Source organism: Hippocampus comes, unplaced genomic scaffold (assembly GCF_001891065.2).
Source record: "Hippocampus comes isolate QL1 unplaced genomic scaffold, H_comes_QL1_v1.1 scaffold81, whole genome shotgun sequence".
Lineage (NCBI taxonomy): Eukaryota > Metazoa > Chordata > Actinopteri > Syngnathiformes > Syngnathidae > Hippocampus > Hippocampus comes.
This window is the reverse complement of record NW_017806179.1, coordinates 644,079-667,191: the sequence shown is the minus strand read 5'-3', so window position 1 is coordinate 667,191 and position 23,113 is coordinate 644,079. Positions and strand designations below refer to the sequence as shown.

General features: G+C 54.5%; 4 protein-coding genes across 15 annotated transcripts in view; 2 read left to right on the top strand and 2 right to left on the bottom strand.

The window, feature by feature from the left end:
• Window positions 1-4,853, top strand: part of shank3b (SH3 and multiple ankyrin repeat domains 3b) — a 20,085-nt gene extending 15,232 nt beyond the window's left edge. For 2 of the 4 annotated variants that reach the window (XM_019897632.1, XM_019897636.1), the window contains 5 exons: window positions 1-401; window positions 517-801; window positions 862-1,966; window positions 2,085-2,111; window positions 2,508-4,853. In XM_019897632.1, coding sequence (XP_019753191.1) covers window positions 1-401; window positions 517-801; window positions 862-1,966; window positions 2,085-2,111; window positions 2,508-3,102 — 2,413 coding nt within the window. In that variant the 3' untranslated portion in view covers window positions 3,103-4,853. The remainder of the gene's footprint in view (window positions 402-516; window positions 802-861; window positions 1,967-2,084; window positions 2,112-2,507) is intronic. The other 2 variants (XM_019897633.1, XM_019897635.1) reach the window with 2 other exon arrangements.
• A 425-nt stretch (window positions 4,854-5,278) lies between these two features.
• Window positions 5,279-10,922, top strand: tymp (thymidine phosphorylase). Of its 2 annotated transcripts, XM_019897646.1 has the most exons (10): window positions 5,279-5,646; window positions 5,970-6,093; window positions 6,876-7,078; window positions 7,166-7,264; window positions 9,047-9,176; window positions 9,254-9,372; window positions 9,440-9,602; window positions 9,784-10,011; window positions 10,091-10,231; window positions 10,334-10,922. In XM_019897646.1, the coding sequence occupies exons 2-10, from the start codon at window positions 5,976-5,978 to the stop codon at window positions 10,474-10,476; spliced, it is 1,344 nt and encodes a 447-aa protein (XP_019753205.1). In that variant the 5' UTR covers window positions 5,279-5,646; window positions 5,970-5,975; the 3' UTR covers window positions 10,477-10,922. The 2 variants fall into 2 exon arrangements, with proteins under 2 accessions (XP_019753205.1, XP_019753206.1); XM_019897647.1 differs by lacking the exons at window positions 5,279-5,646; window positions 5,970-6,093; window positions 6,876-7,078; window positions 7,166-7,264 and adding exons at window positions 7,969-8,351; window positions 8,439-8,537.
• A 112-nt stretch (window positions 10,923-11,034) lies between these two features.
• Window positions 11,035-12,056, bottom strand: lsm8 (LSM8 homolog, U6 small nuclear RNA associated). The gene is made up of 4 exons (XM_019897648.1): window positions 11,877-12,056; window positions 11,576-11,616; window positions 11,334-11,461; window positions 11,035-11,247 (listed from the first exon to the last, which is right to left on the bottom strand). Exons 1-4 carry the CDS (start codon window positions 11,905-11,907, stop codon window positions 11,157-11,159), a joined length of 291 nt encoding a protein of 96 aa, XP_019753207.1. The 5' UTR covers window positions 11,908-12,056; the 3' UTR covers window positions 11,035-11,156.
• A 3,428-nt stretch (window positions 12,057-15,484) lies between these two features.
• Window positions 15,485-23,113, bottom strand: part of grip1 (glutamate receptor interacting protein 1) — a 13,468-nt gene continuing 5,839 nt past the window's right edge. The window contains exons 2-26 of one of the 8 annotated variants that reach the window (XM_019897640.1): window positions 22,424-22,504; window positions 22,211-22,346; window positions 21,934-22,079; window positions 21,755-21,838; window positions 21,607-21,682; window positions 21,391-21,536; window positions 21,135-21,282; window positions 20,895-21,064; window positions 20,567-20,704; window positions 20,306-20,452; window positions 19,927-20,113; window positions 19,701-19,846; window positions 19,548-19,628; window positions 19,407-19,476; window positions 19,184-19,329; window positions 18,958-19,102; window positions 18,324-18,463; window positions 18,102-18,257; window positions 17,872-18,031; window positions 17,609-17,720; window positions 17,438-17,470; window positions 16,701-16,811; window positions 16,504-16,620; window positions 15,954-16,100; window positions 15,485-15,879 (exon numbers count right to left, since the gene is read on the bottom strand). In XM_019897640.1, the coding sequence (XP_019753199.1) occupies window positions 15,589-15,879; window positions 15,954-16,100; window positions 16,504-16,620; window positions 16,701-16,811; window positions 17,438-17,470; window positions 17,609-17,720; window positions 17,872-18,031; window positions 18,102-18,257; window positions 18,324-18,463; window positions 18,958-19,102; window positions 19,184-19,329; window positions 19,407-19,476; window positions 19,548-19,628; window positions 19,701-19,846; window positions 19,927-20,113; window positions 20,306-20,452; window positions 20,567-20,704; window positions 20,895-21,064; window positions 21,135-21,282; window positions 21,391-21,536; window positions 21,607-21,682; window positions 21,755-21,838; window positions 21,934-22,079; window positions 22,211-22,346; window positions 22,424-22,504 (3,314 nt within the window). In that variant the 3' untranslated portion in view covers window positions 15,485-15,588. Of the gene's footprint in view, window positions 15,880-15,953; window positions 16,101-16,388; window positions 16,441-16,484; window positions 16,621-16,700; window positions 16,812-17,437; window positions 17,471-17,608; window positions 17,721-17,871; window positions 18,032-18,101; window positions 18,258-18,323; window positions 18,464-18,957; window positions 19,330-19,406; window positions 19,477-19,547; window positions 19,629-19,700; window positions 19,847-19,926; window positions 20,114-20,305; window positions 20,453-20,566; window positions 20,705-20,894; window positions 21,065-21,134; window positions 21,283-21,390; window positions 21,537-21,606; window positions 21,683-21,754; window positions 21,839-21,933; window positions 22,080-22,210; window positions 22,347-22,423; window positions 22,505-22,904; window positions 23,034-23,113 lie in introns of those variants that run through there. The other 7 variants (XM_019897638.1, XM_019897643.1, XM_019897637.1 and 4 more) reach the window with 7 other exon arrangements.

Genomic DNA, 23,113 nt, shown 5'->3' with positions numbered 1-23,113 from the left:
GCCCCCCTCCTTCCTCCCGCCCCCTCCCCCCGCCCGAGGGGAGGGCCTGACCCGGTCCAGCTTCAAACCGGGAGCCGAGCCCAGGCTGCAGGAGCTCTCGGACACGCCGTCCAGGAGCCACGCCGAGCGCCAGAGGAAGGCCCGCTCCATGATCATCCTGCAGGATACGACGCCTCAGCTGCAGCCCGAGTTGCACGCCGCCGCCGCCGCCATGCACGTGTCCCCCTCGCACACTTCCACGCTGTCTCTCCACACCGCCGCCCTCGGACACTCGCCGCTGTCACGCCGCAGAGGACGACCCATCGAAAATCCATACGCCAACGTGGGACAGCAGGCCCCCCCGGCCAAACCTCAGAGGAGGAAGTCACCTCTGCTCAAACAACTTCCTGTGGAGGAGCAAGGTAGGTTGTTGTTGCTGCCCCGGTTCTAGACCCAAGGAGAGGTTGTTTCCTCGGCGCGCCATCAAGCTTGTCGTCTTGAGGCAAGGTTTCCGTCACCTCCGTGTCTTGTGCACAGGGCTCAAAGACCAGGACTCAAAGTCGGACGCCAGCGCCCCAGGCAGCCCCAGCAGGGCAGAGCTCTACCAGCAGCAGGTTCTGTCGGAGCGCGCTCGCGTCCACGGCCGCCGCTCCTCCCTCTTCCTATCCGTAGAGGGCGCCGTCTCCGACAACCAGGCGCCCCCTCTCCTGACGCAGAGTCACTCCATGGACGACCTGGGCGAGCTTCCGCCTCCCGCGCCCGTCCTTTCGCCCTCGCCGACCCCGCACACCTTCCTCCACCCGCTGACCGGCAAGCCTCTGGGTAAGAATTTTGATGACAAAGGTCATTTGGAGCACAGTCAAAAATGTCTCCCCTCCTCAGATCCTTCGTCTCCACTCGCCCTGGCTCTGGCCGCACGGGAACGAGCGCTCACCGCCCGCACGCCGAGCCCCGAGCCGCGACCCAAACATGCCTCGGCTTCCGCCACCCCTCTCCCCACCCCGGCCGCCAGCCCGGAGGGCCGCCATAAGCGCACCCCGGTCCCAACCCCGCAGAGCAGCCCAGAACCCCGCTCCAAGCGCACCACCCCGCAGACCAGCCCCGAGCAGCGAAGCAAGCGTACCACCCCTCAGAGCAGCCCCGAGCTGCGCCACAAGCGCGTAGCTCCGCCTCTCTTCCCCGACGGACAGGTGGAGCGTCCCGAGGCGGAGGGCGGAGTGACATCGCCCGCCGGGCCGTCCCCTGAACGCTGGAGACCCGTCCCACTGGCAAACCTGGCCAATGAGAGCCACCCGGCTTTGATTGACAGGCGGAGAAGCCTGACCATAGGGAGCTCAGAGGAAGAGGGCGGTGCCTATACGGTGACCCTCCCGCCCGCACTGTTGTCATCCAGCGACGAGGAGACAAGAGAGGAGCTCCGCCGGATCGGCCTGGTGACACCGCCCCCTGGTTTCGCCGCCCCGCCGTCCCCCCTCGCCGTAACCCCGCGGCGGAGCGGCGAGGGCGATACGGGCCAGGACGACGACGAGGAGCCTCGTGACGGCTCGCTGCCTCCCTCCATCAGCTTGGCGTCGCCGCCCGCACCGCCTTCCCCCTCCTCGCCACCCGCCGGCCACCCCTCCTTGGCTCTCAAACCCCGCCTCCGCTCACCCATTGGCCGCGGCCGCTCGGCCCTCAGGGACCCCCTGCTCAAGCAGTCGTCCGACAGCGAGCTGCTCCCGTCCTCGCCCGCCTCCCCGTCGGCCACCCGCCAGCCGCGCTACCTCTTCCAGCGCCGCTCCAAGCTGTGGGGGGGCGGCGAAGAGGAGAGCCGTCCCGCCGCACTGGGCGGCCAAGGGTCCGCCTCGGCCCTGGAGTTGAGCGGCAGGGCAGAGTCGGGCCTGGACCTTGCCAACAGGCTCCACCTCCTCAACAAAGATAGCCACTCCCTGGGGGAGGAGCCAAGCCCTCTCGACCCCGGTCGCAGGTCCCCAGTAGGTGGGGCCAGGTACGTTACCTGCGTGCGTGCGCGTGTGTCCATTATGTCACATGTTTGCGCCAACCAGGGTATAGGCTGAGGCGTGTACGCGTGCGCTGTAACAAAAGTGCGGTTTGTGTTTTTGCAGATGTGTGGAGAGTGGAGAGAGCAAATCGTAGGTTTTTATCTCTGGTAAACAATTCTTGTTTTCGCTCTACGACACTAACAGTCGCTAACCACTACTCGACCGTGTATCCAGCTAACGTTTGCGTCGCTTCACAAAGCTAACTGACTGCCGCGACGTTTTTCGATGGCGACCAGTGTGCCAAAGCTCCTTATGGAATGATCCTCTTGTTGTTGGACCTGACTTTCCCGCTTTCCCCTCTACCAACAAGCACTTCTCGCACAATTTTCAAGAGTCACTCCCAAGTCTCCGAAATTGTTCCCCTTTTTATTGATTTATTTTTGTTTCCCTGCACGTCTGCTCAGCAGTTCTAGCAGCAAGCACATTCAAGTTGTCAGGCGAACATGCTAACACCTGCTCGATGCTAACAGTGACGTGATGTCGCAGGTTGTTCTCCAGTCTGGGCGAGCTGCACACCATTTCCCAGCGCGGATACGGCGCCACCTACACGGTCCGCCCGGGAAGCCGCTACCCCGTCACCCGCCGCAGCCCCTCCCCGTCGCCCTCCCCCTCCGACAGGCCGCCGGGCCTGGGCTCCTCCCCCTCGCCCTGCTCGGAGCGCCCGGACCTGAGCTCGGGCCGCGGTCTGACCATCCTCAAGTCGTCCAGCCTCAGCCTGCCGTCGGAACCCAAGGAGGTCCGCTTCGTCATGCGCAGCGCCAGCGCCCGGACCCGCTCCCGCTCGCCCTCGCCCTCCCCGCACGCCTCCCCGTGCCCGTCGCCCGTCCTCAGCGGCCCCCTGCTGGCGCTCAGGCCCTGGAGGCAGCGCCCGCTCAGCTTGTGGAACAAGTACGACGTGGGCGACTGGTTGGAGAGCGTGGGGCTGGCCGAGCATCGCCAGCGCTTCCAGGAGCACGAGATAGAAGGCTCGCACCTTCCCGCCCTCACCAAGGACGACTACGTGGAGTTGGGCGTCACCCGGCTGGGCCACCGCATCAACATCGAGCGGGCCCTCAGGCAACTGTTGGACGCCGCCACTTGACCGCCGTCGCCGCCATAGGTCTCCTCTCTATTGCTTTTCTCAACTCAGCTCTTTGATCGCCACGGGGGTCTAAAATCCTTTCCACCGCAACCGTCAATAGACGTGACCACTTGTCTTGATTGATGGTCGCGATTGATTGAAAATGCCTAACCGTCGTCTCCATCCGTCACCGTCATCCATCAGGTCCATCTGTCAAGTCCGTCCCATCCATCCATCCATCATGTGTGTGTTGAGCAACTCCATTCGTAACGTCATCCGTCTCCTCTGTCCGTCATGTCCATCGACCAGTTCTCATCGACTTCACAAGAAAACGTAAGTCAACTCGTGCACCCAGTTGATAGTTGCAAGCCCCAATGCTAAGATGTTAGCTTTGCCGAGACTGTGTTGGCGATCAGAGAGCTGATGTGATCTTATATATTTTTTTTCCCTCCAATTTATTAGTATATGTACTGAAAAATATGAGTCTTGATTTTAAATATTTCTGAATATAATGGCCTGGATGCAAGCAACACATTTCGGCGTTTGGTGTCAGGTGGCACGTTAAAGTCCCTGTCAAGTGAAAATATCTGACACACGCTTCATAAAGTGAGGATTCAAAATGGCGACAAATCAAGCCCTCGTCGCTTGTCTTAAATGCGCGATGTTTATCCCAAGGGCGTTTTTCTCTCTGCAACAACGGGGCACTCGAAAGCGGCCGCCACGCCGGCTGTCAAGTCGGGCTTGCTGTTTTTCTCCTTTGTCTCCATGATGTGCGCACACTCATGGCTAACAGCGAGGGACTCTCAAGTGGCAAAATCAGGCCTCGGCTGTTACGTCGGATTCACTTGAGAGGGTTTTTAGCGACAAATCGGATGCCGACCGACCTTTAAACCGAAAACGCCTTGCAGTGCATCAGGTTAATTTCCCTCATTTAGATTTTATGAGCAACGGTGTGCTAGTTTTGACTTTATTCTCGTTTCACTTTGGGTTTCACAATATGCCCCCGTCACCTTGGCGACGCCTCGGAGTTCTTGATTGTCGAACTGTGCGTGTGTCTGCGCGCGTGCACGTGTGTGGTACGTGTTGACTGGACATGGTGCTACGTTGTTGGAAGCCATTTGTACAGAAAGTAACTTCATCATCCTTGAATCAATTGAAGCAAATCAATCAACCCCCCCCCCCCCAAAAGAAAAAAAGGAAAACAATCAAGCATTCGGGCATCAAGGTCGTTTGAGGAGTTTCCACTCTGCCATGAAAGGGTGTGTTTTGTTTTGATTTTTACCTGACCATATGTGGAAATCTCTGCAACCTTTTCTTCTAGCATGCGAGTCGCGCTAGTAAGAAGGACTCCTACAGTGCATTCTGAAGGTTTCGAACACACACTAGAACATCCGAAACGTATTCACAAGGAAGTAGAAAAGTTGAAACAAATGATCATCATCGCTGACATCTTGGGAGTGTCGGTCACTGTTAACAAACAGGACATGGGCTAACATGCTCAAGGGCGCTAAGCTCATGTAAACATTAGGACGTAGACTAGAGAGAAAATGTAGCTGAATAGGTGTTCCTAATTCATGAATAAGCAATAGACTGCTGCTGGTGATGAAGTCCTCATGTATCATCAAATGGTCACGCGCATTCATTGATTGATTGATTGATTGATTGGATGGCTTTGATGTTTCTTTGTGCTCTTTTCTTTCTTTTCACACACACACACACACACACACACCAAACATGTTGTCATGTTTCTAATAAAGGCTCATTTACTACTACAAGGCCCTCAGGCACTGCTTTGGATACACTGAACTGTTCTTGACACACGCGCACACACACACACACAGGCACAAGTTGCGGCTGAAGTCCTGGAAAAACAAAAACGGGACGAGGAGAGAAGTCGTTGAAGCTGAACCGTGAGTGAATGATTCTTGACCACTTTCCCAAAGCAAAAAGTTAGCGGGAGATGCGGCAGGAGGAAACGCCGGAAAATGAGTATATTGACAGAAAAACAAATTCGCAAGCCACGACTACATATTGAGGAAAGAAATGATCTCTCAGGAAGAGGAATGAGATCAGGTTAGAGTCCACACATAATTGGCAACTGCAGGAAAACACAGGCCCCGCCCCCTCCACCTCCCCAGAGCGAAGCAGCGATTCTCGCTGATCCCAAACGAGTGGAGGGACACAACAAAATGTTGTCCTTTTAGACCAGGGCTAGGGAACTCCGCTTCCTCGAGAAACATCTCCTGCCTTTTTTCGATCCCTCCCTACGCCAACACACCTGATTCAATTGGCCAGGATCATTTCAGGCTTCTCTAGAGCTTGCTGATGAGCTGCTCGTTTGAATCTCCTCCTTTCTGAGCCTCGATCAGACGGATTTCACACGCAACACCGTCCGGACTTGAAGCCCGAGGAGAGAGACATCATTGAAACTGAGCCAGGTGTCAATGACACTTGACCACGCCCCCTCCGCTGCCATTGGCCGACAGGCTGCGTCAATGTCAGAGTTCGCCGCTTCACAAATCACTTTTTCGCCCCGGAGTCAAGTGGAGAAGTCGCCATCCTCACGTAAGCACTCTTAGATGATGATGATTATGATATTTTTTCACTTTGATGTGTGACTGAGTCATTTGGTGTTGTTTCTGCTCATGCTGCATGCCGGGATAAAGACGAAGTTTGTTGATGGTGTCATGGTCATTCTAAACACACTTTAAATCCCGTTCACTGTCTTTGTTTTTTTTTGGGGGGGTGAATGTTTTTATTTTTTGGGGGGATCGGTTCACTTTTTTCAAATTTTGGGGAGGCGCGGGGGGGTCACCTGTTTCCATCTTTTTGACAAGGGTTCAGTTGCTTGACTTTGATGTACGTGTGTATCACTGCGTCCACGCCAGGCGGCCATGTTGTCCATCCCGGAGCTGATCAGGAAGAAGCGGGACGGCCGCAGGCTGAGCGATGGTGACATTAAAGCCTTCGTGGAGGCGCTGACCAGCGGAAGCATCCAGGACTGCCAGACAGGCAGGTCTTCTACACACACACACACACACACACACACCCTTTTCACCATTTAGTCCAGGGGTGCCCAATAAACCGATAATTCAACTTGTTAATTCAATGGGTAGATTTTGCACGAATTGAGATCCTGCAACAAACTCAAGGACATCTTATCGTGCTGCCCTCCCGAAGCTGAACCTTCCTGTCTATTATCAGTTAATAAGGCCGTGGCTCCATTTAGCTCAAGTTGGCCCTTTTTTCTGTGTGCTCCATTGTGTGCAAGCTGTCAGAACCTTCGCGTTCAAGATCAATCAAGCAAAAACTGAAATGAAACTTTGAAACATGATAACATTAAGTTTGTCTTTCTCCATCAGCACTTTTTTGTGTTCGTGCAAACTGTACCCTGAGCATCCTATCGGTCTCACGTTCGCAAAAACAGGGATCGGCGAGGCTTTGCTTTTTCACAAACGTTTATGTTGCGGCGCACTTTAGGGCGTGTTGACGTGAATGTTTTTGGCGCAATGCTTGAGATTCACTTGTTGGCAGTTGTGGAGTAACGACGTGTTTCCAGTCGCGTGTCCTCCATGATCACTGCCACGGTGTCGACTTCATTTTTCTCTTTCGTTCTGGCTCTTGCTCACCAGGGCACGCGCGTGTGCGGTAACGGGTCGATCGAAAAGTAGACCTTTGGTCCAAAAAGGTCGGGCACCCCTGATGTAGTCCCCGCCCGAGTCCAGCTTTCGTCCTGACCGGTCAAACGACTCGAACGCCTGAGTAGAACGACTCGGCCCTGACTCCGCCCTTAGGCGCCATGCTGATGGCCATCTGGCAGCGGGGCATGGACCCGCGGGAGACGGCCACGCTGACCAAAGAGATGATGCTGTCGGGAGAAGTGATGTCGTGGCCCGAGGAGTGGGCGGGGCTTATGGTGGACAAGCACTCCACCGGCGGCGTGGGTGACAAAGTCAGCCTGGTCCTGGCGCCCGCGTTGGCCGCCTGCGGCTGCAAGGTGCTTCGGAAAGAAACGTTGAGTCTCAGCGAGGCTGGATGGAAGAATTCTTACTTTCTGTCTGTATTTTGATGCCTTTTTTGGCAGGTACCAATGATCAGTGGGCGGGGCCTGGCCCACACCGGAGGAACACTGGACAAACTGGAGTCCATCCCCGGTTTTAACATCCACCACTCAGCTGAGCAGGTATCTTCATCCAGTTTGAAAATATCAAATGAAACTCTGTTACGTTGACATTTTTAAAAACAGACTACGTTTTTTTTTTTTTGCTTGCACTGAATTACTTTTAAGAATTCTACACACACACACACACACACACACACACCCTTTTCACCATTTAGTCCAGGGGTGCCCAATAAACCGATAATTCAACTTGTTAATTCAATGGGTAGATTTTGCACGAATTGAGATCCTGCAACAAACTCAAGGACATCTTATCGTGCTGCCCTCCCGAAGCTGAACCTTCCTGTCTATTATCAGTTAATAAGGCCGTGGCTCCATTTAGCTCAAGTTGGCCCTTTTTTCTGTGTGCTCCATTGTGTGCAAGCTGTCAGAACCTTCGCGTTCAAGATCAATCAAGCAAAAACTGAAATGAAACTTTGAAACATGATAACATTAAGTTTGTCTTTCTCCATCAGCACTTTTTTGTGTTCGTGCAAACTGTACCCTGAGCATCCTATCGGTCTCACGTTCGCAAAAACAGGGATCGGCGAGGCTTTGCTTTTTCACAAACGTTTATGTTGCGGCGCACTTTAGGGCGTGTTGACGTGAATGTTTTTGGCGCAATGCTTGAGATTCACTTGTTGGCAGTTGTGGAGTAACGACGTGTTTCCAGTCGCGTGTCCTCCATGATCACTGCCACGGTGTCGACTTCATTTTTCTCTTTCGTTCTGGCTCTTGCTCACCAGGGCACGCGCGTGTGCGGTAACGGGTCGATCGAAAAGTAGACCTTTGGTCCAAAAAGGTCGGGCACCCCTGATGTAGTCCCCGCCCGAGTCCAGCTTTCGTCCTGACCGGTCAAACGACTCGAACGCCTGAGTAGAACGACTCGGCCCTGACTCCGCCCTTAGGCGCCATGCTGATGGCCATCTGGCAGCGGGGCATGGACCCGCGGGAGACGGCCACGCTGACCAAAGAGATGATGCTGTCGGGGGAAGTGATGTCGTGGCCCGAGGAGTGGGCGGGGCTTATGGTGGACAAGCACTCCACCGGCGGCGTGGGTGACAAAGTCAGCCTGGTCCTGGCGCCCGCGTTGGCCGCCTGCGGCTGCAAGGTGCTTCGGAAAGAAACGTTGAGTCTCAGCGAGGCTGGATGGAAGAATTCTTACTTTCTGTCTGTATTTTGATGCCTTTTTTGGCAGGTACCAATGATCAGTGGGCGGGGCCTGGCCCACACCGGAGGAACACTGGACAAACTGGAGTCCATCCCCGGTTTTAACATCCACCACTCAGCTGAGCAGGTATCTTCATCCAGTTTGAAAATATCAAATGAAACTCTGTTACGTTGACATTTTTAAAAACAGACTACGTTTTTTTTTTTTTGCTTGCACTGAATTACTTTTAAGAAATGTTAAACATTGAAAAGAAATCAAATCAGTGTCATAAATTGAATTTCAGATGGCACCGATTCGCAGTATCTCAAGCGACGGCAACAAAAGCGCAAACACCCCGATGTGAAAATGTCTGAATGATGACAATATTTCCGAGAGAGTGCCTTTTGGGCAATGTTGGTGCTCGAATATTTGTCAGTTTTTTTTTTTTTGCTTGCACTGAATTACTTTTAAGAAATGTTAAACATTGAAAAGAAATCAAATCAGTGTCATAAATTGAATTTCAGATGGCACCGATTCGCAGTATCTCAAGCGACGGCAACAAAAGCGCAAACACCCCGATGTGAAAATGTCTGAATGATGACAATATTTCCGAGAGAGTGCCTTTTGGGCAATGTTGGTGCTCGAATATTTGTCAGGTGCGAGCCATCCTGAGCAGCGTGGGCTGTTGCATCGTGGGCCAGACGGAGAGGCTGGTCCCCGCCGACCGCATCCTCTACGCCACGCGCGACATCACCGGCACGGTGGACAGCCTGCCGCTCATCACGGGTAGCGCCCCTTGCACACCCGCCCGCCCGCCGCAAAATGTCCGCAATAACCCAACAGCCGCGGTGTCTCGCGCCCAGGCTCCATCATCTCCAAGAAAGGCGCCGAGTCGCTGACGGCGCTGGTTCTGGACGTCAAGTTCGGCCGGGCGGCTCTCTTCAAAGACTTGGGCGGCGCCAGGGAGCTGGCGCGTCTCCTGGTGTGCTGATTGCTTCCGTTCCATTTTCCATCGGAGCGCTCGTATCTTCAGTGCCGGACTGTTGCAGGTGACGGCGGGCAACGACCTGGGCATGCGCACGGGCGCCGTGTTGAGCCGCATGGACGCCGTGATCGGTCGCGCCGTGGGCAACAGTCTGGAAGTCATCGAGGCCCTCGACCTGCTCAAGGGGGACGGCCCACAAGACCTCATGGAGCTCGTCGCCACGCTGGGTAAGCCATTTCTTACGTATGCTACGAGTGCGATTGCTGTCGACGGGGCATTGCCCGACTCGTGGCGTGCATTTCACCCCCTTCAAAATACAATGACGAAAGGCGTTGACAAACAAAAGAAGGCAAGACATTTCAAAGCGAAGCCAATGAATTCAAAGCAGTTGACTCGAATGACCACCAGGCGGCCTCCTGCTGGCCATGACCGGTATGGCGGCCGACCAATCGGAAGGCAGGCGGCAGATTTCCCAGGCTGTGATTGGTGGGGCCGCTCTTCTCAAGTTCCAGGCCATGATGGAGGCGCAGGGCGTCGCCAAGGAGACTGCGAGGACGCTTTGCTCCGCCCACGCCGATTACTTCAATGTTCTGAAGAAAGCCGAGCATCAACTCGACCTGACCGCTAGCCGTGACGGTAGAAATGCCGCCACACGTTTGATGCGACGGCCCCGTTCCAAAATGGATCCCATTCAGTTTTGTGATTGTGTTTGCAGGCGTGCTGATAGACGTGGACGGTCTGACTTTAGCGGAAGTGGTTCATAAGTTAGGGGCAGGGCGTTGCAAGGCCGGACAGCCTGTCAATCACAGTGTGGGGGCGCAGCTACTGCTCTCCCTCGGCCAGAAAATCACCAGAGGTAACCTTCCTTCCGTTTCGTTCCCGCACTCACGACACTTTGGGCTTCAGGCCCGAGCCATGATTCTGATTCCCTTTTTTTTTTCTTTCTTTCTTCCCCCAGGCACTCCCTGGCTGCGAGTCCACTATGAGCAGCCGGCGCCCAGTCCAGACCAGATCGAGCGACTGCAGAGCGCTCTCGTCCTGGGATCGGACGCCGATTGGCAGAAGCAAAGTTTAGTGCAAGAAGTGATGCTCCCCGATTGACGCGTGTCATTGAACCTGAGGTCTCATTTTAGGTGCCACCTTTGCAGAGGGCCAAATCATAATGATGACAACGTGATCTTTGTGCTCGAGGGCCACATTTTCAAAATGAGCACATGGGGCGCCTTAGGGAAAAAAAGGGCGTTCAAATGGTGATTTCAAATGATTTTAAAAAAGGAATATTTTCCTTTTTATCATTCATTCAGAATTAAGCTAAAACTAATCTCAAATGTCGACTACAAGGTTCCTCCAAAAGTCTCAAATAATTTTCCTCAACATTGTTTTGCTAAATTTTAGAAAACTAAGTTGGTTTCAATAAGTCATTCTCATTTGTATTACTCACGCATAAATGAACTTCCAAATAACTGTGATGATGTATATCTGAACTCATTTCTTTACAATCACTCCTACACAATACAACTACACGTTTGGGTAATTTCATGAGGGATGAAAAAAAATGAACATGCGCATCTTAACCAACCAGATTTCGGGAAACTGGCAGTCGTATGAAGGCAACAAATATTGCAGCATTAAGGACGATCACTTGTACTGCAGACAATATGCATTTTTTCTATCAGTCACAAACTTTATTCGAGCATAAAATGTCACTGAACAGAACAAGACTCATATAAAACGAACAATTTAAAAAAAACAAAAATGCCACATAGTTGGAGTTTGGAACATCAGTGGACGACGGAGTTGAGAGGCTCGGCTCGGATGTTTCCCAGGTCCAGCGTGGAGTCCGTCTCCTCGTCGATCTCGCCGATCACAGCCCTGTCCGACGCACCAGAAAATAACATGGTGATGACGTCTCTCTCACACTCACACTCACACAAACACACAGCATGCTGCGTACGCACACGTTGTCCCCCCGGACGATGTAGAGTCCCAGAACAACTTGCTCCACGCCCTGACCAGAGCTGAACACGCGCTCGTGACTCTCGTCCAGGATCAAGTTGATGGTCTGGTCGAAGCCCTTGAGCGTGCCCTAAACGTAAAAGCAAACCAACACAAACAAAATAGACATGAGGGTTTACATGATGAATATAATCTGAATGTGTATTTGTCGGGGAAGGATGACATGAATTCACTTTCTACTCACCACGATCATCCTGCCGTCTGACGTCACGATGGCGACCGTACCTGAGGGGCAAGACACAAGTCATCCAATTACGTGACCTGCACGCACGAGGAATATGATGATGACGTCGTAGCCACCTGATGACTCCGGCACGGTGACTGCAACACCCGTACGTCGTACGGGGGAAGCCGCTAAATGCTACGCGTTAACACGAATCAATCAAGATGTCACTCTTTCGAGCACAACAAGTCATCGCAAGGTGCTACATGCCTATCATTGATTGAAAGGGAGCGTGCTCGCCAGTTAGCTCGTGGTAACGTACGGTTAATGTAGCTCTCCAGCGCCGTGGACATGCTGCTGCTTCCCCCGGCCGCCTCGCTCAGGACAAGCTCTTTGGATTCCTGCGAGAATGAGGGCAAAAAACGCAGAGCGAGACAAAGTGGATACCGTGTGAAATTGAAGCAACAGACCGGTGAGTACGTCACGTCCGGGTGCGTCACACGCCTTCGACACGCTCAACAATGGAATTATTTAAAAATAATAATAATAATTCATAACCTTGCAATAAACTGTAAGAATAACAGTCTTACTAATAAAACCAAATAAAAGTGATATGTGCTGTAAGTCACAATGTATTACTTTTTAAGTAAAATTGAGAGGGTGACGTAATCAAGGGGCGACAATTGAACCCGTGAATCTTGCTGAATTACTCATGTTAATTTACATGAGTAATTGTGAAAATTTCGGAATTTAAGCAATGAAATAGATCAGGAGTGTCTAGAGTACAGCCCGGGCGCCATTTAATCGGATACATATGTAAATGAGTAATACAAATGTAAAAAAAAAACGCAGCGGAAATTCATGACATGTAAATAAAGAACGGCAACTTGGAATAAAAAGATGCATATTCAGGCCACTGGGGGGGGGGGCACCGCAGATTGATTACAGCATTTATTTCTTAAATGTTGTGTTTCTTTTCTCCATTTATGTGTTTTGATATTTTTTTTCTTTTCATCATTCCAGTCTTTATAGCTTTTGGTCATTTGCAACAATGTGTACTCGCAGCGTTTTTGTTTTACAGAGTTTTATGTGATTTTCAGAATGAAAGTCTTTTTGTTCACATTTTGTGTTTGCACCGCGTTTACCCCTGTCGGCCACCGTAGTCGTTGGCCACCCTGATATCTTGAGAAATTCTTAATAATTTTCCTTAACAGAATGCTGTTGTGTTGGAACTTTTCAAAATATCTAGAAAATACAAACAATGTAAATATAATTGCTTGCCTGTCTGATTTTTAACGTGTTGAAAAAAATTTAATGGTTTGGTTATGGACACTCATGTGGTGTAGATAGAGTAGTTCTGTACCAGCTGAACAATTTGAAGTTGTAAAAGACATAATAAGTCAAGGCATTTTGAAGGTGGTAAATGTGTAAAATTGCTCAATTTGGGTGAAGTGTAGAATTTGGCAGCGATGATGGGAAAGTAGTTCCCAAAGATGACATGAATGGAAGGAACACTGAAGTTGCAATTGTTTGATTCAGACAACAAATGTGCAAGGAGTTGGCTAAAATGTAAATATTTCTCTGTGATTTTTTTTCCTTAAAAAAAAGAAATCAGGACCTTTTATCGTCAAAATGGTGCAATTCCTTTCACGTGGGACTTCTTGGAGTGTTTTGAATCAGTGCTGAAGGAGTAGAACGTAGAAAGGATTTGTGTGTGTAGGCGCGCGTGAACACTCCTCGACAATGACACGATCAAGTCCAAAAAGTGTGTGGGAAAGGCTTCATGAGTCGTTGGGTGTTTATTGTTGCTCAGTAGTCAACCACACAAAGAAAGGTGGAGACAGCAGGACACACAGCAGGAACATCATGCTACCAAAGTATGAAATTTGTACAAAAATACTTTACAACATCATCAGTGTTCCTGAAACAAAAGACGTTGGTTCACTTGTTTATTTGTTTGTTTGGTTGGTGAAGCTACATGAAAGTCAAATCTCCTTTTCCGATGGCAGTACAATGTGCGTGTGCGTGTGCAAAATCCTGTCACGTTGTGCACGCACAATACACGCTTACAAACAACACGTTGTGTGTGTGCGTGCGCGTGTCTGTCTGTGTATGGCTTTCTGGCGCGCATTCCTAAAGCCACGCCCCCAAGGCCCCTTTCTTTGGGTGGAAATTGTCAACGCCAACTCTTTTTCGTTGAAGTTAGCTCAGCCGTGGCAATGAGCGAGCCCTGTGTTAGCCTTGTGCTAAGCATCTTGTTCACCACAAGGTAGCTGTGTGCGCTTTGTTTGCTCGCCACAAGTGGGCGCCGTGCTTCAAACAGCTTCACGGCTAACTAAAATTAATTCGAGCGACCAATCACACCCAAGCAAACGGCTGCCAATCACAAGTCAATAGAGCAGCATATTCTTTTTTTGTCTTCTTTTTTTCAGAGCCGTATGAAAATGTCGACTTCCTAATGAGGCAAGAGAGCTAGCAGCTTAATGTTGACGTCACGCACGGGTCACAGCATGTTTCCTAAAATGTTAAAATGTCACAGAAACCACGTCGATGAGGAGGACTCAACCTTTGTTTTCTTTTTGGGACTTTGTGAGGTCCGGTCGTCATGGAAACAAACAAACAAACAAACAAACAAACAAACAAACAAACAAACAGAGAAAAGTGACAAAACACAATTAATTAGCATAAGAGTTCACAGTTACTGGAGGGAGGGGTGGGGTCATGCTCATTTTTGGCCTGTGTGTGTGTGTGTGTGTGTGTGTGTGTGTGTGTGTGTGTGTGTGTGTGTGTGTGTGCGTGTGTGTGTGTGTGTGTGTGTGGTCAGAAGAGAACCAATCAGTTAGGCGTCATTGATGGATCAATCTGTGGAATGGGGTCATTCTGCCTGTCAGCCTATTGGCTGAGGGACGGTGAGGGGTGGGGTTAACAGAGTGTGTGAGTGGCGGGGACGGGGGACGGGACAACACACGCACGCACCCAAGTTCAGACTTACACAGTGTGGCCAGTCAACAAGTGTAAATTTTAAACCCCCCCGCCCAAAATAATAATAATAATTATAATCATAACTGCTCAGTTTCTGTCAGTGTAATCACAATGATTCTTAAGTTTATATTATCATGTTTTTTTTTTGTTTTTTTTCACACATTCCTCCACTCCAGGAGCATTTTCATGGCAAGTCCAGTTCCGATACGGATACTCCATTTGCTTTGGATCAGGAGAAATCCATTCGTTGGTGTTTGGTCATCTCCTTGGCGCGCGACCCATCCTCAGTCAGTGTGCTGCTGCTGTGCTTCTTTTAGAATTCTGGTTCCTGTTCCAGAACATGTCCCCCGAAGACCGGAGAGGAGGCTGAGGGTCCACTTGGATCAGGAGTTGGGGATAGCAATGCGATTAATGGTTGGTAAAGACCGGGATCAGGATCAGCAGTGAGATCAGGTTTTGGAGGGGGACCGGCATCAGTCGTGGCACCTGCATTCGGCTTAGGACCCGGATCTGCAGTAGGATGAGAATTTGGAGTGGATCCGGATCAATAGCGTGATCTGGAGTGGGACCGGGAGGTTTGGACTTGGACTGGTATCAGCACGAGTAGTGGGATCTGGATTTGCTGCCAGATCAGGATCAGTAGTGAGATGAGGATTTGGAGTTGAATCAGAATCAGTAGTGAGATGGCGATGATAACTTCGGGTGGGATCAGAATCAGTCGGGATATCCAGGTTTCGAGCGGGATCCAGAATGGGATCAGGACTGGGCTCAAGACCAGTATCAGTAGTAGATTCAGGATTTGTCATTCGATTGGCGTTGGGATTAGTAGTGGCATGAGGACTGGGACCAAAATCAGAATCCGTAGTGCAGTCTGGATTGGGATCGGAATCCAATCGGGGATGGGGTCAGAGGGTCCAGTGGGACAGGAATCGGATCAGAATTCAGATCAGGATGAGGACCGGGATGTGCGCGTGTGCTTTCGGGCTGCTTTAGAAACTCAAAGTTCAGAGGTTGTGTGTGAAGCACCAAGGGGGGCGTGGCCCATTCAGTCCCTATACTGAAGTGTTGGTGACTAGCCCCGCCCCAAAGCCGACCCCCAGCCCGTCCCCAGGTTTCTTCCACTTGATTGGCGCGCCGTCCTCGCTCGCGTCTTCTCGCCCTTCCTTCTGGTGACCCATCAGCTGAGGGGCGTGGCTGTTGTCGGTGCTTTCTGCGTGATTGGTCAGTGGGCTGGCCGAGGAGGCGGGGTTTCGGCTGATGACCAGATCTAAGCGGTTTGATGACTCGGCGATGAGCGGTACCACCAAGCAGCAGTCGAAGTCCCGAGTGCGCACGTGGTTGATCTGAACACATATACCACAACTTGTGTTTCGAAAGAAAAAAAAAAAGCGACTGATTTTGCGGCGACTGGGCTTACCTGCAGGAGGCGGTCGTACGCTTGCAGGCCTCCGCGCTCCGCCGGGCCGCCACCGCGGATGTTGTTGACGTAAACGCCGCGATCCAGAACTCCGTCTGACACGCTGAAGCCAAAGTCCTCCAAATCGGAAGACTTTTCCAGAGTCAGCTGCGACATGTCAACACGCGTGTCCGTCAAATATCAAAAGTGCCATTTGTCAATCGTTTCGCCGCCCCCGCCTTTGCTTGTGGGAAAAAAAATCAAACAACTATGATGTCATTCAAAACTTTGATTCCCCCCCCCCCTTTCTGTTCTTGGCTTATTTTCCGCTGATAGCACACAAGTTTGAAACTGCATTTTTCCCCACTATGAACTGGCGTCTGCCATCTAGTGGTTAAAGATGTTATTACAATTTCTCACTAATCAGGTGCGGTTGGCCGTCCCTTTCTTTTTTTTGTCTTGAGCCGTAGTCAACACACTGTAAAAGCCACTGATCATGAGGCGGAAACAAAGGCCTTTTACAACGGGAAGAAAGAAAAAAAAAAAAAAAAAGAGATCGTCGCGCGTTCACCTTGTGAAGTTCTACCGGCGTCTGGTTGAGGATGTCGTTGACTTCCTGTCTCATCTTCTTCATGGCGAAGGCTCGGCGCTGGGGGTCGGAGGGCAAGGTGTTGGAGCGTGGGCTCACCTAAGGGGCGGCAGAGTCAGTCAGGTCTTACTTGGTGGAGGTCACGTGTGGCTGGCGGCGGCGGCGGCGGCGGCGGCCACCTGGGGGCGGGCGCTGCTGCGTTCCTGGAAGCTGGCCTGACGGCCCAGCGAGGTACGAGGGGGCGGCGGCTCGTGGTTCAGGCTGAGGGTGGAGCCGGACATGATGGTGGCCTGGAGACGAGCCATCGCACGTCCACGTCAGCGCCACCCCAAAAAATACTTTTGTCTTTTCTGCCCCACCGTTGTAGTCAACCGGGTGCATGCGCAAATGCCCGCAAACCTCCCAGCATGCCTCGCTCACCCATCGGCATGCCAGACCACTCCCAAGCTGACTCGTGTCACCAAAAATGACTTACATGACAGCAAATCACGCTTTCATGTCGAAAAAAAGTCACGGGGGTATTCTAAATGTCACTAAGAGATGAGCTCAAAGTCAACCTCCGCCCCCCCCCCCCAACAAAGACTTTCATTCAATTCATGCCACTCAATCAAAAGCCACTTCAATGTCAGTAAAAATCACATCACATCAACTCAAATAACTTTGATGCCACCGAAGTGTTCCGAAAATGCGTTGAGGTGACCAAAAAAATCTCTGAACGTTCATAAATGCCAACGCCGCCAAAAAGAATAGAACGGCACTAAAAGTGTCACAACAAGCCAGTGAAATGTCACCGGAAGGGTTGCGGTCAAAAAGAGCCAACGTGTTAGAGCGCGGGAGAAAACGCCAAGGCGGCGGCAGGAAAGAGACGATTGATGAGCGCAGGCGAGGAAGAGGAAGCGCAAAGCAGGGACGATACCCCAGTGACCGGCGCCGTCTCCTTTTGCGGCTCCTGGAAAACAAGCGCTCTTATTTTTTTTTCCCCACCTTAATTCCAACAAGCTTTTTGTGTCCCTTTCTACTTGACAAAGTCCCGCCCCATCTGGCCTGCCATTTGTGTGTGTGTGTGTGTGTGTGTGTGTGTGTGTACCTCCAGTTCTCTGAGGATTCCGCTCTGTCCACATGTCTCCAGATCCTCCAGAGCCTGAGACCAGAAGTTCTCCTCCTGGTCCGGTTCCGTCCCGTCGTGACCCACCGTGAACCTACGGCCCAGCCCCCGTCCCCACGGGTCAGTTGCATGCAGAGGCGTAACCGTTGTCTCATCGAGTAACGGCACGCGGGGCCACGCAAACCGCCGTCGTTGCCTTCAGCGAGGGACGCGAACGACGGGGCGGAATCTCAACGGTGGCTCACCCGCCCAGCGTGACGTGTTCCCAGTCGTCGCCGAGGCCCGACGACAGATCCGCCAGCGGATCGCCCCGCTGGCGAGAGGAGGCCGGCGATTGGCTGTTGTTGCTCGTCTTGGCGTTGCGCCACTCGTGGAAGGGGAACGGCGACGAGTGGAAGGAAGGAGCTGAAAGCACGCGGCGCGCGTCACGGCGTGATGGAGACGCGCTCGACGGCGACGACGCGGACGCACGTACCCGGGGCGGCGAAGCCGGCGTCCGCGTCGGATCCGTCCCAGGACTCGAACGCCCTCTGAGCCGAAGGGGGAGCCGCGCCGACCGCCGGCTCCTCTCCCCCCTCGCCGTCGTGGTTTTCCTGGCCCGGGCCGATCACGCAGGACTTGGGACTGGACACTGCGTGGACGCAAGCGCACGTTAAGGTCCGCGGCGTCTCCGCCCCCCCCGATGGCGAGGACGTACGCTCGCCGTGCTTCTTGATCTTGAGCGTGACGGTCTCGCCCGCCTGCTGGAGGAGACTGATGGCCTCGCTCAGCGGTTTGCCCTTCAGGCTGCTGCTGTTGATGGCCAGGATGCGGTCGCCCACGTGGATGGCGCCCGTCCTGCGCGCACATTTCATTCCAAATCTGATGCTCCATCTTTGAAACGTGGCGAAAAAAACAAGTTCTCTGCGCCGCGAAAGCGTCGACGTCGCAGAGCCCGTGAGGCGCGGATGATTCTGTCCCCCTCGAGCGTGCCCGAAGCCAAAGCAAACGCACGGCAAAAAGGAGGACACGCGGTTCCAAAACGCAAAACGGCTCCGGTGCGAAAGCCGATGTAAAATGCCGGCCAGGTGCCGACGGCAAATTCGGGGAGCGTTCGTCCTTCGCGGAGCTTAAAACGTCGGCGGCGATCGCACAGCGCCACGCGAAGGCACAACTTCTTCCAGATCTGCGCGCCACACTGCCCCTAGAGGCCAACGTGCGCGGGGACAGCCCGCGATTTGAGTCCGCTCCGACCAATTGGCCAGTCTCAGGGCGACACTTCAAATTGGCGTTTTCAAGGATTCAAGCTCCCCAAATGCGGGGGTACGGCGAGACACGACGACGTTGCCGACCTCTCTGCCAGGCCTCCTTTGGTGAGCGAGGAGATGATGATGGGGTCGAAAGGCTCCTCGGTGCCCGAGATGGTGATGCCCAGGGGGCCTCCGTAGCGTTGCAGCTCCACCGTGTAGATGATGGTCCCCGACACCTCCTGCTCGTCTGGAAGGCACAGCGGGGGCGTGCGTGCGTGCGCGTGTGCGTGCAGCGAAGGGTGCGAGGCCGGCCGGGGAGGCCGCTTACCGGAGTTGTCCTCGTCTTTGCGTATCTTGAGCTTGACCAGTTCCTCGCAGCGCTGCAGGATCTGCACCGCCTCCTCCATGGAGCACGTCTCCACGCGGACGTTGTCGATGGCCAGCAGCTTGTCTCCCAGCTCCAGCGTGCCCGTCCTCCCAAAACACAAGGGCCGGCCGGCCGGCGCGTTGAGAAGGAAGGTCTCGCTTCTTTTCCGAGCGCCAGTCCTCACCTGTGAGCAACGCTGCCCTTCTTGATGTCGGAGATGATGAGGGGGTCTCCCGCTTTGCGGTTGGATGGAGCTGCAACGGCACCGCCACACGTTCAGCGCCCGCCCGCCACGCCCGCGCGGAGGCGGCCGCAATCGACTCACAGCTGATGGTGATTCCCAGCTCCACTCCCGGCTTCTTGGGGAGCTTCACGTGGAACGTCCCGGAGGAAGGGATGACCGATTCTGGAGGAGACAAAGCGCTCGCTCATCTTCCGAGGCCACCTCCCTGGCGCGTCGCGTGCAAAGCGCGCATACCGGCCACGTCAAACTCGATCTCCAGGGTGAGTTGCGCGGGAATGGAGGAGTCTCTGAGCAGCTGATTGGTTTCTTCCAAAGTGGAGTCTTCAGTCGGGACTCCGTTGATGGACAAGATCCTGTCGCCTATTTGCAGGATGCCGCACCTACGCACACCGACACATGCGTGCGCGTTTCCAGACGTGACGCGAATAGGGCAGGCGGGCGGCGAGCTGCGCGTGTCAACCTCTCGGCGGGACTGTCGGGGTCGATGTAAGCGATGAGCGGCGGCGAGGAGAGCGTCTCGGTGGCGAAGACGCCGCCTTGCAGCTGGAGGCCGAAGCCCGCGATGCCGTCGCCCAGCAGGGTCACCTCCGTGGTCTCCGTGTGGACCACCTGACCGGCCAGACCCACCGTGCTGGATGCCAAAGACACTGGCCCAGAGACGGACGACACGGAAAGCTCGCGTTTATCTCGGCATCGCCAAAAACGCGTTCGAGGGAGGCGAGCGAAACGGCGCCTCGCGAGCCGGCCGAGGCGAGAGCAAAACAAGGCGTCACGAGCGGCCGCGCTTAGCGCCGAGTCGCCGGGCGGGCGAATGTTTGCGTGCTGCTGATGTGCCTCACGGGAGCTCTTGAAGTCCTTCTTCTTCGGCTTCTTGCGCACCAGCGTGCCCCGCGGACTCGTAGGATACGCGTTCCTGGGAACGCTCATGTTGAGGGACGACAGGCTGTAGGCCGACATGGAGCCCGGCGAGAACGTGTGGCCCAGCGCTGCGCGGTGGGGCAAACACAGCCGGGCGTCAAGGCGGCGGACACTCGCAGGTCAACGCGCACGAGAGCGGGCGGGAGGGGGGGGGGGGGGGGGGGGGCGAGCGGCGGACGTACACGGCTCGTTTGGATGGCGGTTGTGCGACCTGGCGCCCGACTGGTCGGGATGGTACGTGTTGTAGTGGTAAGGGGGAAGGATGGGGGCGGAGCTTCCGGTCTCCCAGGGGAGGGGGCGGGGAGAACGCTGCACCTTGACTGCACACGGGCACACACACACACACACACACATGCGGGGAAGCGTTCGGGTTAACACGGGAGGAGGAAGATTTCCAACGGGCTCGTCGCCTTCGGGGCGACTCGGGCATTCCGCGCGTGCTGTTAGTCCGCCGTTTGTTAACCATGGTGCGTTCCGAGCCAGCGAGACGTAACGCGCGTGTGCGGGCACCTTGCTGCGGCGCGTTCAGGGCCGGTCGGGCCTGGTGCTGCGGCAGGATCTCCATGCGCACGTTGTGGCAGGACGCGGACAGCAGCTGCGTGGCTTCGGCCAGGGAGCAGAACTCCATGGATTTGCCGTCCACCGACAGGATGTGATCGCCTGCGTGGAGGGCGCCGCATCTGTGCGCGCCGCTGTCCGTCAGGACGCGAGCGTGTGGATGCGCACGCGCGCGCGTCGCGTAAAGGTCACCTGTCGGCGATGCTGGCCGGTTTCACTTTATCGATGACGATGACCTGCTTGCTGCAGAACATGGACGAGGACAGAGCCACGCCCAGACTGGAGCCTGTTGCCTTGGCGACCTCCACCAGCAGAGGACCCGAAGCCGAAGACACCGAATCTGAAAGCGGAGGGGCAAAGGTTACGTGTGTGTGTGTGTGTGTGTGTGTGTGTGTGTGTGTGTGTGTGTGTGTGTGTGTGTGTGTGTCTCTCTCGTGTGCGTGCCGACCCATGACGGAGACGTCGTATTCCAGCAGCATGGTCGCTTCCTGTCCGCTCTGCTTCAGAACGCTCATGGCCTCCGCCAGCGTGTTGCCGTGGAGACGGATGCCGTCGATACTCAGCAGACGGTCGCCAGGTTTGATGCTCCCTTCCCTACGCGCACGAGAATTGGCTCACCGAAGACCTCCAACGCTCACTTTGGGAGCAAGAACCTTGCGCTCACCTGTCGGCCGGCCCTCCCGAGCGCACGGTGGCGACGACGACGGGCCGACACTTGTTCCTGTCTTCGCTGGCTCCGCCTGCGCGACGCACAAGGCATGTCACCGCGAGCCGGGCGGCGGCGGCGGGGGCGGCGGCCAAGACGCACGCACCTCTGATGACGAAGCCGAAGCTGTTTCCTTCCTTGTGCAGCGTCACCTCCACCGTCTTGAACATGACGCCGGAACCCTGCACGGCTGCAACGCAAAGAGACGTCAGCGTGCCGGGTGGAGGTCGAGGGGACGCGGAGGCGAGGCGAGGCGAGGCGAGGCCGCAGGTGGCGCGCACGTACAGACGGGCGGCAGCTCGTACTCCACCTCCAGCAGCACGCGCTCGCCCACGTTCTTCAGCAGGCTGATGATCTCGTCGTGGCGGAACTTGGCCAAGTTGATGCCGTTCACGGAGCGGATGTAGTCGCCCACGTTCAGCTGGTCGCTCCTGACATCCGCAACCAGCGCAAGGAGAGAGAAGCTCAGGGACGTGCTGGCCGCGGCGAGACTACGCGATGGAGAGATTTCCTCCGGAGACGACCCCCTCGGTCTTCCCTCGAAAGGCCCGAGCGGCACTACCTGGCGGCGATTCCTCCCGGCCTCAGATTGGACACCCGCGGCTTTCCGTCCTTGTCGATGCCGCCCGACACGGTCAGCCCCAGCGTGGTGCCCTCCTTCTTCATCAGCTCCACCAGCGTGCACCCCCGGAACTCATCTGAGGACGGCAGGCAGCGTGAGCGCGCCGGCTTCCTTCTCGGCGGCGAGGCCCCCGCGGGCACGGACGGGCCTTACCTGGTATGCTCTGCCTCCGGATGGCCAGCGCGCCGTCCGACGGACGCGAGCCCGCCGAGTGTTTGGTGTACGGACCTTCATCTGCAAGCGCAACACATAAACGGCTTCAAAAAAAAAAAAAAAGAAGAAGAAGATGGAAGATGAAGCCACAGAAGAGGATAAAGATGACGTGGATGACGGAAACGCGGAGGTACGGTCTCTCGTCTTGCTACGATCCCTCAACTCCTGCACTCGACATGCGCGTGCACGCGACTTAGTCTTCCTGGTTATCTGGCATGAATTTTACATCTCTCTCTCTCTCTTGTGTGCGCGCGCGCGTGCGCGCACATACACACACACAAACACACACAGGAAAGCTGTTTTGCGCCCCCCCCCCACACACACACACACAATTGTCCATCAGCGAGCAATTTCCAGTCAATGTTGGCGTCATCCCTGTCGCTCTCTCCGTCGTTGTGCGCGCGCCTCCATGTCGCCGTACCTTTATTCACCCTGCGCAGGATCTGACATCGGCATTTAAACGACACCGCGATCATGACGAAGCCCCCCAGCTCGGCCGCCCGGCCGGCGCCATGCACGCCAAAGCGCCGCGAGGAGGCCTCTCGTCCAAATGCTCCCGCCGCTCCGTCGTTCGGCTCCCCTCACGCGGACGCCATCGCGTCGACGAGGATGAGGACGAGGCAGGAGGAA

What these genes read in the sequence shown, in the direction of transcription:
- lsm8 (XM_019897648.1), bottom strand. Translation starts at nt 11,907, where the DNA reads ATGTCCACGGCGCTGGAGAGCTACATTAACC. An exon ending in GCTGGAGAGCTACATTAACC is followed by an intron (nt 11,617 to 11,876) that starts GTACGTTACCAC and finishes CTTGCCCCTCAG; the next exon opens with GTACGGTCGCCATCGTGACG. An exon ending in ATCGTCCGGGGGGACAACGT is followed by an intron (nt 11,248 to 11,333) that starts GTGCGTACGCAG and finishes TGCGTCGGACAG; the next exon opens with GGCTGTGATCGGCGAGATCG.
- tymp (XM_019897646.1), top strand. Translation starts at nt 5,976, where the DNA reads ATGTTGTCCATCCCGGAGCTGATCAGGAAGAAGCGGGACGGCCGCAGG. An exon ending in TCCACCACTCAGCTGAGCAG is followed by an intron (nt 7,265 to 9,046) that starts GTATCTTCATCC and finishes AATATTTGTCAG; the next exon opens with GTGCGAGCCATCCTGAGCAG. An exon ending in GGGAGCTGGCGCGTCTCCTG is followed by an intron (nt 9,373 to 9,439) that starts GTGTGCTGATTG and finishes GGACTGTTGCAG; the next exon opens with GTGACGGCGGGCAACGACCT.